Source organism: Pseudophryne corroboree, chromosome 5 (assembly GCF_028390025.1).
Source record: "Pseudophryne corroboree isolate aPseCor3 chromosome 5, aPseCor3.hap2, whole genome shotgun sequence".
Taxonomy (NCBI): Eukaryota; Metazoa; Chordata; class Amphibia; order Anura; family Myobatrachidae; genus Pseudophryne; species Pseudophryne corroboree.
The window spans coordinates 95,228,934-95,242,865 of NC_086448.1; the positions used below are offsets into that span (position 1 = coordinate 95,228,934).

Here is a 13,932-nt window from a genome sequence, read left to right on the forward strand (position 1 = left end):
GAAGTTATTGGCATTATACCCTTTCCCACCAGAGGTTAGGGCGCGCTGGGAAACACCCCCTAGGGTGGATAAAACGCTCACACGTTTATCAAAACAAGTGGCGTTGCCGTCTCCTGATACGGCCGCCCTCAAGGATCCAGCAGATAGGAGGCTGGAAACTACACTGAAGAGTATATACACACATACTGGTGTTTTACTCCGACCAGCAATAGCCTCAGCCTGGATGTGCAGTGCTGGGGTAGTGTGGTTGGATTCCCTGACTGAAAATATTGATACCCTGGATAGGGACAGTATTTTATTGACTTTAGAGCAATTAAAGGATGCGTTTCTTTATATGCGAGATGCTCAGAGGGATATTTGCACTCTGGCATCGAGAGTAAATGCGATGTCCATATCTGCCAGAAGAAGTTTATGGACGCGACAGTGGTCAGGTGATGCGGATTCCAAAAGGCATATGGAAGTATTGCCATATAAAGGAGAGGAATTGTTTGGGGTCGGTCTATCGGATCTGGTGGCCACGGCAACTGCCGGCAAATCCACGTTTTTACCTCAGACTCCCTCCCAACAGAAAAAGACACCGTCTTTTCAGCCGCAGTCCTTTCGCTCCTATAAAAACAAGCGGGCAAAAGGACAGTCTTATCTGCCCCGAGGCAGAGGAAAGGGTAAGAGAGGGCAGCAAGCAGCCCCTGCCCAGGAACAGAAGCCCGCCCCGGGTTCTACAAAGCCATCAGCATGACGCTGGGGCTTTACTAGCGGACTCGGGAGCGGTGGGGGGTCGACTAAAGATTTTCAGCAATCAGTGGGCTCGCTCACAGGTGGACCCGTGGATCCTGCAGATAGTATCTCAGGGTTACATGTTGGAATTCGAAAGGTCTCCCCCTCGCCGGTTCCTAAAGTCTGCTTTACCAACGCCTCCCTTAGAAAGGGCGACGGTATTGGAAGCCATTCACAAGCTGTATTCTCAGCAGGTGATAATCAAGGTACCCCTCCTACAACAGGGAAAGGGGTATTATTCCACACTATTTGTGGTACCGAAGCCGGACGGTTCGGTAAGACCTATTCTAAATCTGAAATCCTTGAACCTGTACATACAGAAATTCAAGTTCAAGATGGAGTCACTAAGAGCAGTGATAGCGAATCTGGAAGAAGGGGACTTCATGGTGTCCCTGGACATAAAAGATGCTTATCTGCATGTCCCAATTTACCCCTCACACCAAGGGTATCTCAGGTTCGTGATACAAGACTGTCATTATCAGTTTCAAACGCTGCCGTTTGGTTTGTCCACGGCACCTCGGGTCTTTACCAAGGTAATGACCGAAATGATGGTTCTTCTACGAAGAAAAGGCGTATTAATTATCCCTTACTTGGACGATCTCCTGATAAGGGCAAGGTCCAGAGAACAGCTAGAAGTCGGGGTAGCACTAACCCAAGTACTGCTTCAACAACACGGGTGGATTCTGAATCTTCCAAAATCTCAATTGACACCGACAACACGTCTGCTGTTCCTGGGAATGATTCTGGACACTGTTCAGAAAAAGGTGTTTCTCCCGGAGGAGAAAGCGAGGGAGTTATCCGAACTTGTCAGGAACCTCCTAAAACCAGGAAATGTGTCAGTACATCAATGCACAAGAGTCCTGGGAAAGATGGTCGCTTCTTACGAAGCAATTCCATTCGGCAGATTCCACGCACGAATATTTCAGTGGGATCTGCTGGACAAATGGTCCGGATCGCATCTGCACATGCATCAGCGGATAACACTGTCACCAAGAACAAGGTTGTCTCTCCTGTGGTGGTTGCAGAGTGCCCATCTGTTAGAGGGCCGCAGGTTCGGCATACAGGACTGGGTCCTGGTGACTACGAATGCCAGCCTACGAGGCTGGGGAGCAGTCACACAGGGAAGAAACTTCCAGGGTGTATGGTCAAACCTGGAGAAGTCTCTTCACATAAATATACTGGAGCTAAGAGCGATCTACAATGCTCTAAACATGGCGAAACCGCTGCTTCAGGGTCAGCCGGTGTTGATCCAGTCGGACAACATCACGGCAGTCGCCCACGTAAACAGACAAGGCGGCACGAGAAGCAGAAGAGCAATGACAGAAGCTGCAAGGATTCTTCGCTGGGCGGAAAATCATGTCATAGCACTGTCAGCAGTGTTCATCCCGGGAGTGGACAACTGGGAAGCAGATTTCCTCAGCAGACACGACCTTCACCCGGGAGAGTGGGGACTTCATCCGGAAGTTTTCCACATGATTGTGAACCATTGGGAAAAACCAAAGGTGGACATGATGGCGTCTCGCCTCAACAAAAAACTGGACAGATATTGCGCCAGGTCAAGAGACCCTCAGGCAATAGCTGTGGACGCTCTGGTAACACCGTGGGTGTACCAGTCAGTGTATGTGTTCCCTCCTCTGCCTCTCATACCAAAGGTACTGAGAATTATACGGAAAAGGGGAGTAAGAACAATACTAGTGGCTCCGGATTGGCCAAGAAGAACTTGGTACCCGGAACTTCAAGAGATGCTCACGGAAGATCCGTGGCCTCTACCTCTAAGAAGGGATCTGCTTCAGCAGGGACCTTGTATGTTCCAAGACTTACCGCGACTGCGTTTGACGGCATGGCGGTTGAACGCCGGATTCTAAAAGAAAAGGGCATTCCAGAGGAAGTTATTCCTACCTTGATTAAAGCTAGGAAGGAAGTGACCGCACAACATTATCACCGCATTTGGAGAAAATATGTTGCGTGGTGTGAAGCCAAGAAGGCCCCAACGGAAGAATTTCAATTGGGTCGATTCCTACATTTCCTGCAGGCAGGATTGTCTATGGGCCTAAAATTGGGGTCTATTAAAGTTCAAATTTCGGCCTTATCAATTTTCTTCCAGAAAGAATTGGCTTCAGTGCCTGAAGTACAAACTTTTGTCAAGGGTGTACTACATATACAGCCCCCAATTGTGCCTCCAGTTTCACCGTGGGATCTAAACGTAGTTTTGGATTTTCTCAAATCTCATTGGTTTGAGCCTCTCAAATCGGTAGATTTGAAGTATCTTACATGGAAAGTAACCATGCTACTGGCCCTGGCTTCAGCCAGGAGAGTTTCAGAGTTGGCGGCTTTATCGTACAAAAGCCCATATCTGATTTTCCATTCGGACAGGGCAGAACTGCGGACACGTCCTCATTTTCTCCCTAAGGTGGTTTCGGCTTTTCACTTGAACCAGCCTATTGTGGTGCCTGCGGCTACTAGCGACTTGGAGGACTCCAAGTTACTGGACGTTGTCAGAGCATTGAAAATATATATTTCAAGGACAGCTGGAGTCAGAAAATCTGACTCGTTGTTTATCTTGTATGCACCCAACAAGATGGGTGCTCCTGCGTCTAAGCCGACGATTGCTCGTTGGATCTGTAGCACAATCCAACTTGCACATTCTGTGGCAGGCCTGCCACAGCCTAAAACTGTTAAAGCCCACTCCACAAGGAAGGTGGGCTCATCTTGGGCGGCTGCCCGAGGGGTCTCGGCTTTACAACTTTGCCGAGCAGCTACGTGGTCAGGGGAGAACACGTTTGTAAAATTTTACAAATTTGATACTCTGGCTAAAGAGGACTTGGAGTTCTCTCATTCGGTGCTGCAGAGTCATCCGCACTCTCCCGCCCGTTTGGGAGCTTTGGTATAATCCCCATGGTCCTGACGGAGTCCCCAGCATCCACTAGGACGTTAGAGAAAATAAGAATTTACTTACCGATAATTCTATTTCTCATAGTCCGTAGTGGATGCTGGGCGCCCATCCCAAGTGCGGATTGTCTGCAATACTTGTACATAGCTATTGTTACAAAAATCGGGTTATTATTGTTGTGAGCCATCTTTTTTTTTAGAGGCTACTTCTGTGTTATCATACTGTTAACTGGGTTCAGATCACAAGTTGTACGGTGTGATTGGTGTGGCTGGTATGAGTCTTACCCGGGATTCAAGATCCTTCCTTATTGTGTACGCTCGTCCGGGCACAGTACCTAACTGAGGCTTGGAGGAGGGTCATAGGGGGAGGAGCCAGTACACACCATGTGATCCTAAAAGCTTGCTTTTGTGCCCTGTCTCCTGCGGAGCCGCTATTTCCCATGGTCCTGACGGAGTCCCCAGCATCCACTACGGACTATGAGAAATAGAATTATCGGTAAGTAAATTCTTATTATTTAATTAGTCAGAGAGATTGTCCTGTTCCTCCCACATACATGAAACAACCATTAGGAGTCACATTAACATGGCATAGCTGGTGTTACTAGTGTGCCCCACGACTAGGATGCACACGTGCACATACACCTGTACATCCATAAGAATTAATGGAATGATCACTGGCTGTGAATAGTTGCAGCCTGGCGCAACATGCAGCATGCTGCATAGCAGCAAAGATGAACATGGCTACATCTGTAGTTTCTCTAACGTCCTAGTGGATGCTGGGACTTCCTTAAGGACCATGGGGAATAGCGGCTCCGCAGGAGACTGGGCACAAAGTAAAAGCTTTAGGACTAGCTGGTGTGCACTGGCTCCTCCCCCTATGACCCTCCTCCAAGCCTCAGTTAAGATTTTGTGCCCGGCCGAGAAGGGTGCAATCTAGGTGGCTCTCCTGAGCTGCTTAGAAGTAAAAGTATATTTAGGTTTTTTATTTTCAGTGAGTCCTGCTGGCAACAGGCTCACTGCATCGAGGGACTAAGGGGAGAAGAAGCGAACTCACCTGCGTGCAGAGTGGATTGGGCTTCTTAGGCTACTGGACATTAGCTCCAGAGGGACGATCACAGGTTCAGCCTGGATGGGTCCCGGAGCCGCGCCGCCGGCCCCCTTACAGAGCCAGAAGAACGAAGAGGTCCGGAGAAAGCGGCGGCAGAAGACGTTCCTGTCTTCAGATAAGGTAGCGCACAGCACCGCAGCTGTGCGCCATTGCTCTCAGCACACTTCACACTCCGGTCACTGAGGGTGCAGGGCGCTGGGGGGGGAGCGCCCTGAGACGCAATAAAACCTGTAAAATACCTTATGTGGCAAAAGAAATACATCACATATAGCTCCTGGGCTATATGGATGTATTTAACCCCTGCCAGTTTTCCAGAAAAAAGCGGGAGATAAGGCCGCCGAGAAGGGGGCGGAGCCTATCTCCTCAGCACACAAGCGCCATTTTCCCTCACAGCTCCGCTGGAAGGACAGCTCCCTGACTCTCCCCTGCAGTACACTACGGTAACAGGGTGAAAACAAGAGAGGGGGGGGCACTATTTGGCAAAATATAACAATATAAGCAGCTATTAAGGGAGTAACACTTAGATAAGGTTATCCCTGTACATATATAGCGCTCTGGTGTGTGGTGGCAAATCTCCCTCTGTCTCCCCAAAGGGCTAGGGTCCTGTCCTCTATCAGAGCATTCCCTGTGTGTGTGCTGGGTGTCGGTACGATTGTGTCGACATGTATGAGGAGGAAAATGATGTGGAAGCAGAGCAATTGCCTGTGTTAGTGATGTCACCCCCTAGGGAGTCGACACCTGACTGGATGGTCGTGTTTAAAGAATTGCGTGATAGTGTCAGCACTTTGCAAAAAACCGTTGACGACATGAGACAGCCGGAAAATCAATTAGTGCCGGTCCAGGCGTCTCAGGCACCGTCAGGGGCGCTAAAACGCCCACTACCTCAGGTGGTCGACCCAGACACGGATACTGAGTCCAGTGTCGACGGTGAGGAAACGAACGTAATGTCCAGTAGGGCCACACGTTACATGATCACGGCTATGAAGGAGGTGTTGAACATTTCTGACACTACAAGTACCACAAAAAGAGGTATTATGTGAGGTGTGAAAAAACTGCCGGTGGTTTTTCCTGAGTCAGATGAATTAAATAAGGTGTGTGATAAAGCGTGGGTTTCCCCCGATAAAAAACTGCTAATTTCTAATAAATTATTGGCACTATATCCTTTCCCGCCAGAGGTTAGGGCGCGTTGGGAAACACCTCCTAGGGTGGATAAAGCGCTCACACGCTTATCAAAACAAGTGGCGTTGCCGTCTCCAGATACGGCCGCCCTCAAGGAACCAGCTGATAGAAGGCTGGAAAATATCCTTAAAAGTATATACACACATACTGGTGTTATACTGCGACCAGCGATTGCCAGGAGAGCATTATGGACGCGACAGTGGTCAGGGGATGCGGATTCCAAACGACATATGGAAGTATTGCCGTATAAAGGGGAGGAGTTATTTGGGGTCGGTCTATCGGACCTGGTGGCCACAGCAACTGCTGGCAAATCCACCTTTTACCTCATGTCACCTCTCAGCAGAAGAAGACACAGTCTTTTCAAAATCAGTCCTTTCGTTCCCATAAGGGCAAGCGGGCAAAAGGCCACTCCTTTTTGCCCAGGGGCAGAGGAAGAGGGAAAAAACTGCACCAGGCAGCCCCTTCCCAGGAGCAGAAGCCCGGCCCCGCTTCTACAAAAGCTTCAGCATGACGCTGGGGCTTTACAAGCGGACTCAGGCACGGTGGGGGCCCGTCTCAAAAATTTCAGCGCGCAGTGGGCTCACTCGCAAGTGGACCCCTGGATCCTGCAGATAGTATCTCAGGGGTACAAATTGGAATTCGAGACATCTCCCCCTCGCCGGTTTCTGAAGTCTGCTCTACCAACGTCTCCCTCCGACAGGGAGGCAGTATTGGAAGCTATTCACAAGCTGTATTCACAGCAGGTGATAATCAAGGTACCCCTCCTACAACAGGGAAAGGGGTATTATTCCACACTGTTTGTGGTACCGAAGCCGGACGGCTCGGTGAGACCAATTTTAAATTTAAAATCCCTGAACACTTACGTAAAAAGGTTCAAATTCAAGATGGAGTCACTCAGAGCAGTGATAGCGAACCTGGAGGAAGGGGACTATATGGTATCTCTGGACATCAAAGATGCTTATCTTCATGTCCCAATTTTCCCTTCTCATCAAGGGTACCTCAGGTTTGTGGTACAGGACTGTCATTATCAGTTTCAGACGCTGCCGTTTGGATTGTCCACGGCACCCCGGGTCTTTACCAAGGTAATGGCCGAGATGATGATTCTCCTTCGAAAAGAAGGCGTCTCAATTATCCCTTACTTGGACGATCTCCTGATAAGGGCAAGATCAAGAGAACAGTTAGAGGTCGGAGTAGCACTATCTCAGGTAGTGCTACGTCAGCACGGGTGGATTCTAAATATCCCAAAATCACAGCTGATTCCAACAACACGTTTACTGTTCCTAGGGATGATTCTGGACACAGTCCAGAAAAAGGTGTTTCTCCCGGAGGAGAAGGCCAGGGAGTTATCCGAGTTAGTCCGGAACCTCCTAAAACCAGGCCAAGTATCAGTGCATCAATGCACGAGAGTCCTGGGAAAAATGGTGGCTTCGTACGACGCGATTCCATTCGGAAGATTCCATGCAAGAACTTTTCAGTGGGATCTGCTGGACAAATGGTCCGGATCGCATCTTCAGATGCATCAGCGGATAACCCTATCTCCAAGGACAAGGGTGTCTCTCCTGTGGTGGTTACAGAGTGCTCATCTTCTAGAGGGCCGCAGATTCGGCATTCAGGATTGGATGCTGGTGACCACGGATGCCAGCCTGAGAGGCTGGGGAGCAGTCACACAGGGAAGAAAATTCCAGGGCTTGTGGTCAAGCATGGAAACGTCTCTTCACATAAATATCCTGGAACTAAGGGCCATTTACAATGCCCTGTGTCAAGCAAGGCCTCTGCTTCAGGGTCAACCGGTATTGATCCAGTCGGACAACATCACGGCTGTCGCCCACGTAAACAGACAGGGCGGCACAAGAAGCAGGAGGGCAATGGCAGAAGCTGCAAGGATTCTCCGCTGGGCGGAAAATCATGTGATAGCACTGTCAGCAGTGTTCATTCCGGGAGTGGACAACTGGGAAGCAGACTTCCTCAGCAGACACGACCTCCACCCGGGGGAGTGGGGGCTTCACCCAGAAGTCTTCTAAGTGATTGTAAACAGTTGGGAAGAACCAATGGTAGACATGATGGCGTCCCGTCTCAACAAAAAACTGGACAGATATTGCGCCAGGTCAAGGGACCCTCAGGCAATAGCGGTGGATGCTCTGGTAACACCGTGGGTGTACCAGTCGGTATACGTGTTCCCTCCTCTGCCTCTCATACCCAAGGTACTGAGAATCATAAGAAGGAGAGGAGTAAGAACTATACTCGTGGCTCCGGATTGGCCAAGAAGATCTTGGTACCCGGAACTGCAAGAGATGCTCACGGAGGAACCGTGGCCTCTACCTCTAAGAAAAGACCTGCTTCAGCAGGGTCCTTGTCTGTTCCAAGACTTACCGCGGCTGCGTTTGACGGCATGGCGGTTGAACGCCAGATCCTGAAGGAAAAAGGCATTCCAGATGAAGTCATCCCTACCCTGATCAAAGCCAGGAAGGATGTAACTGCAAAACATTATCACCGCATTTGGCGAAAGTATGTTGCGTGGTGTGAGGCCAAGAAGGCCCCTACGGAGGAATTTCAATTGGGTCGATTCCTACATTTCCTGCAAGCAGGACTGTCTATGGGCCTAAAATTGGGATCCATTAAGGTTCAGATTTCGGCCCTGTCGATCATCTTCCAGAAAGAACTGGCTTCAGTGCCTGAAGTTCAGACGTTCGTCAAGGGGGTACTGCATATACAGCCTCCTTTTGTGCCTCCAGTGGCACCTTGGGATCTCAATGTAGTTTTGGGGTTCCTAAAATCACATTGGTTTGAGCCACTCACCACTGTGGACTTTAAATATCTCACATGGGAAGTGGTAATGCTGTTAGCCCTGGCTTCAGCCAGGCGTGTCTCAGAATTGGCGGCTTTATCTTATAAAAGCCCTTACCTAATTTTTCATTCAGACAGGGCAGAATTGAGGACTCGTCCTCAATTTCTACCTAAGGTGGTTTCAGCGTTTCACATGAACCAGCCTATTGTGGTGCCTGCGGCTACTAGGGACTTGGAGGACTCCAAGTTGCTGGACGTAGTCAGGGCCCTGAAAATATATGTTTCCAGGACGGCTGGAGTCAGAAAATCTGACTCGCTGTTTATCCTGTATGCACCCAACAAGTTGGGTGCTCCTGCGTCTAAGCAGACGATTGCTCGCTGGATTTGTAGTACAATTCAGCTTGCGCATTCTGTGGCAGGCCTGCCACAGCCAAAATCTGTTAAAGCCCATTCTACAAGGAAAGTGGGCTCATCTTGGGCGGCTGCCCGAGGGGTCTCGGCTTTACAACTTTGCCGAGCAGCTACTTGGTCAGGGGCAACCACGTTTGTTAAATTTTACAAATTCGATACCCTGGCTGAGGAGGACCTGGAGTTCTCTCATTCGGTGCTGCAGAGTCATCCGCACTCTCCCGCCCGTTTGGGAGCTTTGGTATAATCCCCATGGTCCTTAAGGAAGTCCCAGCATCCACTAGGACGTTAGAGAAAATAAGAATTTACTTACCGATAATTCTATTTCTCGTAGTCCGTAGTGGCGCCCGTCCCAAGTGCGGATGGTCTGCAATACTTGTATATAGTTATTGTTACAAAAAAATCGGGTTGTTTATAGTTGTGAGCCATCTTTTTAGAGGCTCCTAAGTTTATCATACTGTTAACTGGGTTCAGATCACAAGTTGTACGGTGTGATTGGTGTGGCTGGTATGAGTCTTACCCGGGATTCAAGATCCTTCCTTGTTATGTACGCTCGTCCGGGCACAGTATCCTAACTGAGGCTTGGAGGAGGGTCATAGGGGGAGGAGCCAGTGCACACCAGCTAGTCCTAAAGCTTTTACTTTGTGCCCAGTCTCCTGCGGAGCCGCTATTCCCCATGGTCCTTAAGGAAGTCCCAGCATCCACTACGGACTACGAGAAATAGAATTATCGGTAAGTAAATTCTTATTTTTTGTTTGTTTGGAAGTTTTTTGTAAGAGTTCTATGAATATGATAAATTCTCCTACATAATACTGAGATGATTCTGAGTTGCTGGCAAAGTGGCTGTAGTTGCGGAAGCTTATTAACTATCTTATGCTAATGCAGCAGTCGTTCATCTATTGCGGGTGATCAGGTGCTTGCAAGTTGAAACCAGTGGCGCCCACTGGTTTTATGCTGGCTGCCGCAACTATCTTGATTAGTTTCTGCAATTGCACCAGTTCCTCAGAAACAGGCTGCACATAGGCATGAATACCACTGAGCTTTACACACCCACATGTCGACCAAATCCCACAAGTCAGAGTGGTTACATGCAATCTCATTGTAACCGCCTATTTCATGCCCCGAAACACCCTACTTCATGGAAAGATGGATCTGGCTAAGCTCTGCCTGACTCAGAGTAGGACAGACAGCGTGTGCCCTGTGTGCATAAACTCACCATTTGTTTCAGAGAACAGCTAACAGTGCGCTACAGAACCAGCGCCAATATGCTGACTGTTTACATGATGGACAGAAAACTATAAACAGAAGAACCAGGACGTTACTATTACTGCAGCAGACACAATGTCACAGGGAACTCACCTCATCTTTATCGTCATCGTCTTCCTCGTATTCTTTGTCTTCCTTCTCTGGTGCTTTCTTGAAGCTGCCATGGCGACTTGATTTCCTTCTCACTAGTTTTGTGGCAGTGTATACTACAGAATCTTCAATGTCTTTAGAGTTATCTTCTACATAACCCTCTTTGTCTTTCTCTGCTTCTAATGACTGGAGTGACACAAAGTAACAGCAATGTTATAGGTAGGTTGTACAAAGGTTGGAAAGCAAATATTATTATTACATTTTATTTATAAGGCGCCACATGTGTTTCGCAGCGCCGTACAAAGGACAGTACAGGGAGACAAAACATAGCATTACAGTAAATAAATAACAGAAATAGAGTACAGGTAACAGAGCATCACATGTTCTCAAGACATAATACAGCTAAGATGTAAGTATTGATGGAGTGATCATCGTACTACAAGAGGCTGGTGGCCATAGATGGAGATGAGCCTTTACTAGCAGGATAAAGATGGTCATTGAGTAGGGGAGAGCTGCGAGTGAAATGTGTTGAGACAAGGGCTTAGATAACAAGAGGAAAGAGGGCCCTGCACTGAAGAGCTAAGAATCTAGTGGGGAGGGGCAACAGACAGATGACATGAGGTGCAGGCAAGTGGGAGGTAGCCTGATGGCAGTATGCAAGCAAAACTGAGATGTTCACGGCATGAGGCAGGGGGGTGGAGGCGCGGCTTCAGCACTGGGTTATGCAGCACCGGGTTATGCAGAATAAGCAGTATTCTGTGTGCGCAGAAAGAGAGGTGAGACAGAGGAAGTTCAAGAGAGGGGAGGGCCATGTGAAACCTCTGTGTGGGACCCCCCCCCCCATACTTGCTGTGCCAGAGTCTACTGTGCACACACCTATCTCTTGGAAAATTAAGCTGCTGCCATTTACACTGTGGTTTTTGTAGTGCCCATGCGCCATGTTCCTGGTGATATTGGCAGTGCTGACAGAGAGGTAAGTATTAGGAATGGGTGTAGGGTGTGCAGCATGAGCCCTCCTGGACCCAGCATACTTACCTACATTGACAATTTCCTCTCTGAGGAGACCGGAGAGTAGAAACAGGTGGGCGGTGACATGGGTGAGGCATATTGCATCATCAATCCCCACCCCCTCAGAGAGAAAATGGCACAATTGTTGCATATTTGCATGGGGGTATGCCAAGTGACGCGATTGCCATAGAAAGGCGCCATTAGGCCCTGTACCCTCCTTGGATTCCCGTATTATTCTCCCCTTTCTGCCCTATTCTCCAGGAAGTGGGTGGGATGCGGAAGTGGTGCCCACTCTTTCGGGGATGTAGTGTACTACCCGAAAATAGGATTTTAATTACCTACCGGTAAACCCTTTTCTTGTAGTCCGTAGAGGATGAGAAGGGGGCTGCTCCTCCCTCTATGCCCCTCCTACCAGACTCAGTCTAGAAACTGTTCCCGAGGAGACGGACATCTTCGAGAGAAGGATTATACACAGACAGTGGCGAGATTCACACCAGCTCACACAACTGTTAGGCGCCGGGGTCCGCTCGTCGGTGCGGCCCGGCGCCTAGCAACCAGGGACGCCGTACGCGTACAGCCGCCGGCTCCCTGGCAACGCTAGACGCCGGGCGCACGGAGCCGCACGGACCCTAGCAACGGGGATGCCACTGGCGGACCGCGTTCCCCGTTGCTGGGTCCATTTAAATTAAGTAGGGCACCTGTTTCCTGGCCGTGCAGCAAGGCAGCTGCACGGCATTCACGCAATTAGCCCTGCTAGCAGTTGATTGGAGGGCTTCAGTTTATATGCTCTTGCAGTGCCTCACACAGACGCCGGTAATAGCTTCCTGCATGCTGTCTCTGTCTGCTGAGAGTGTTTCCAGTCTTGCTGTATCCGGTCGTTCCAGTCCTCAGTTGTCCTGCACTCGGAAGTAGTCATCTTGTTCCTGGAGTCCTGACTGAGCACCGTTTAAACATCCAGTGGTGTTCGTGAGTCGCGGCGTTGCCGTGTGTTGCGGCTTGGCCGCTTTATTATTTATTACTTATTATTTGTGTTTCGGAGCATTTTGCGGAGGATTCCGCTCCCACAGATCCACTCTGGTATCCAGCGGTGCTGGGTAGGAGTAATGGACTAGTGGATTTTGGTTGTCCTTTTACCTGGCGGTTTTTCCGCACATACTTCAGGTTTGGTTAGTTAGCTTGTTGCCCTTGGCCTGTTGTTAGTCAGAGGTCGTCTTGTCATCATCCTGCCTCGGATTTCCCTTTGTCTCTCACTAAGTCCGGGGGGCATCGGAGTTGGGCAGACATAATCCGCCTTTCAAACGTGGCTGCCAGGGGCTCAAGAAACCATAGTCTCGCAAGGGATTTCCGATAGCACGGGTGAGACAATAGAGTTAGGGCGCCAGGGGCAACTAGTCTTTCCTGCTCCCGTAACCAGCATTCCCTTCCAGTACTCTGGCCATTGTCATAAGATCTCCTCCGGTCAGGAGTACTGGAATCATAACAACAACAAGGCAAACCAAGCTAACTAGCTTGAAACTCAGCAACAGCTGACACATCACTAAACCAAGTAACCAAGGCAGTATGTAACTAAGAACAAAGTCGTACTGATCCAGATAACCAATGCAGGATAACGAAGCACTGGGCGGGCGTCCAGCATCCTCTACGGACTACGAGAAAAGGATTTACTGGTAGGTAATTAAAATCCTATTTTCTCTTACGTCCTAGAGGATGCTGGGGTCCAAATTAGTACCATGGGGATGTACCAAAGCTCCCAGAATGGGAGGGAGAGCGCGGAGGCTCCTACAGCACTGATTGACCAAACTTTAGTTCCTCAGAGGCCAAAGTATCGAACTTGTAGAACTTAGCAAACGTGTTCGACCCTGACCAAGTAGCCGCTCTGCAAAGCTATAAAGCCGAAACACCCCGGGTATCTGCCCAGGAAGAACCCACTTTACGAGTAGAGTGGGCCGTAACAGATTTTGGACACTGCAATACTGCCATAGAATACGCATGCTGGATAGTGAACCTGATCCAGCGAGAGATCGCCTGCTTAGAAGCAGGACACCCAAGTTTCTTGGGATCATACAGGACAGAGAGTCCGATTTTCTGTGACGAGCAGTCCTCTTCACATAGATTTTCAGAACCCTTACAACATCCAAGGACTTTGATGAAACTGAGGAGTCAGTAGCAACTGGCACCACAATAGGTTGGTTGATATGAAATGCCGACACAACCGTTGGAAGGAATTGCTGAGGTGTCTGGAGCTCAGCTCTATCTTCATGGAAGATCAAGTAGGGACTTTTACAAGACAAAGCCCCCAACTCCGACACACGTCTAGCAGAAGCTAAGATCAACAAAGTGACAGCCTTCCACGTGAGAAACTTGACCTCAACCTCCTGTAGAGGCTTTAACCAATCCGATTGGAGGAACTGTAAAACTGCGTTAAG

The 13,932-nt window shown here is 49.2% G+C and overlaps 1 protein-coding gene across 1 annotated transcript in view; it reads right to left on the minus strand.

Moving 5' to 3' along the window:
• LOC134929558 (ATP-dependent translocase ABCB1-like) overlaps positions 1–13,932 on the minus strand; it is a 279,814-nt gene that overhangs the window by 236,290 nt on the left and 29,592 nt on the right. The window contains exon 7 of the mRNA XM_063925152.1: positions 10,502–10,684. Within this exon, the coding sequence (XP_063781222.1) occupies positions 10,502–10,684 (183 nt within the window). The remainder of the gene's footprint in view (positions 1–10,501; positions 10,685–13,932) is intronic.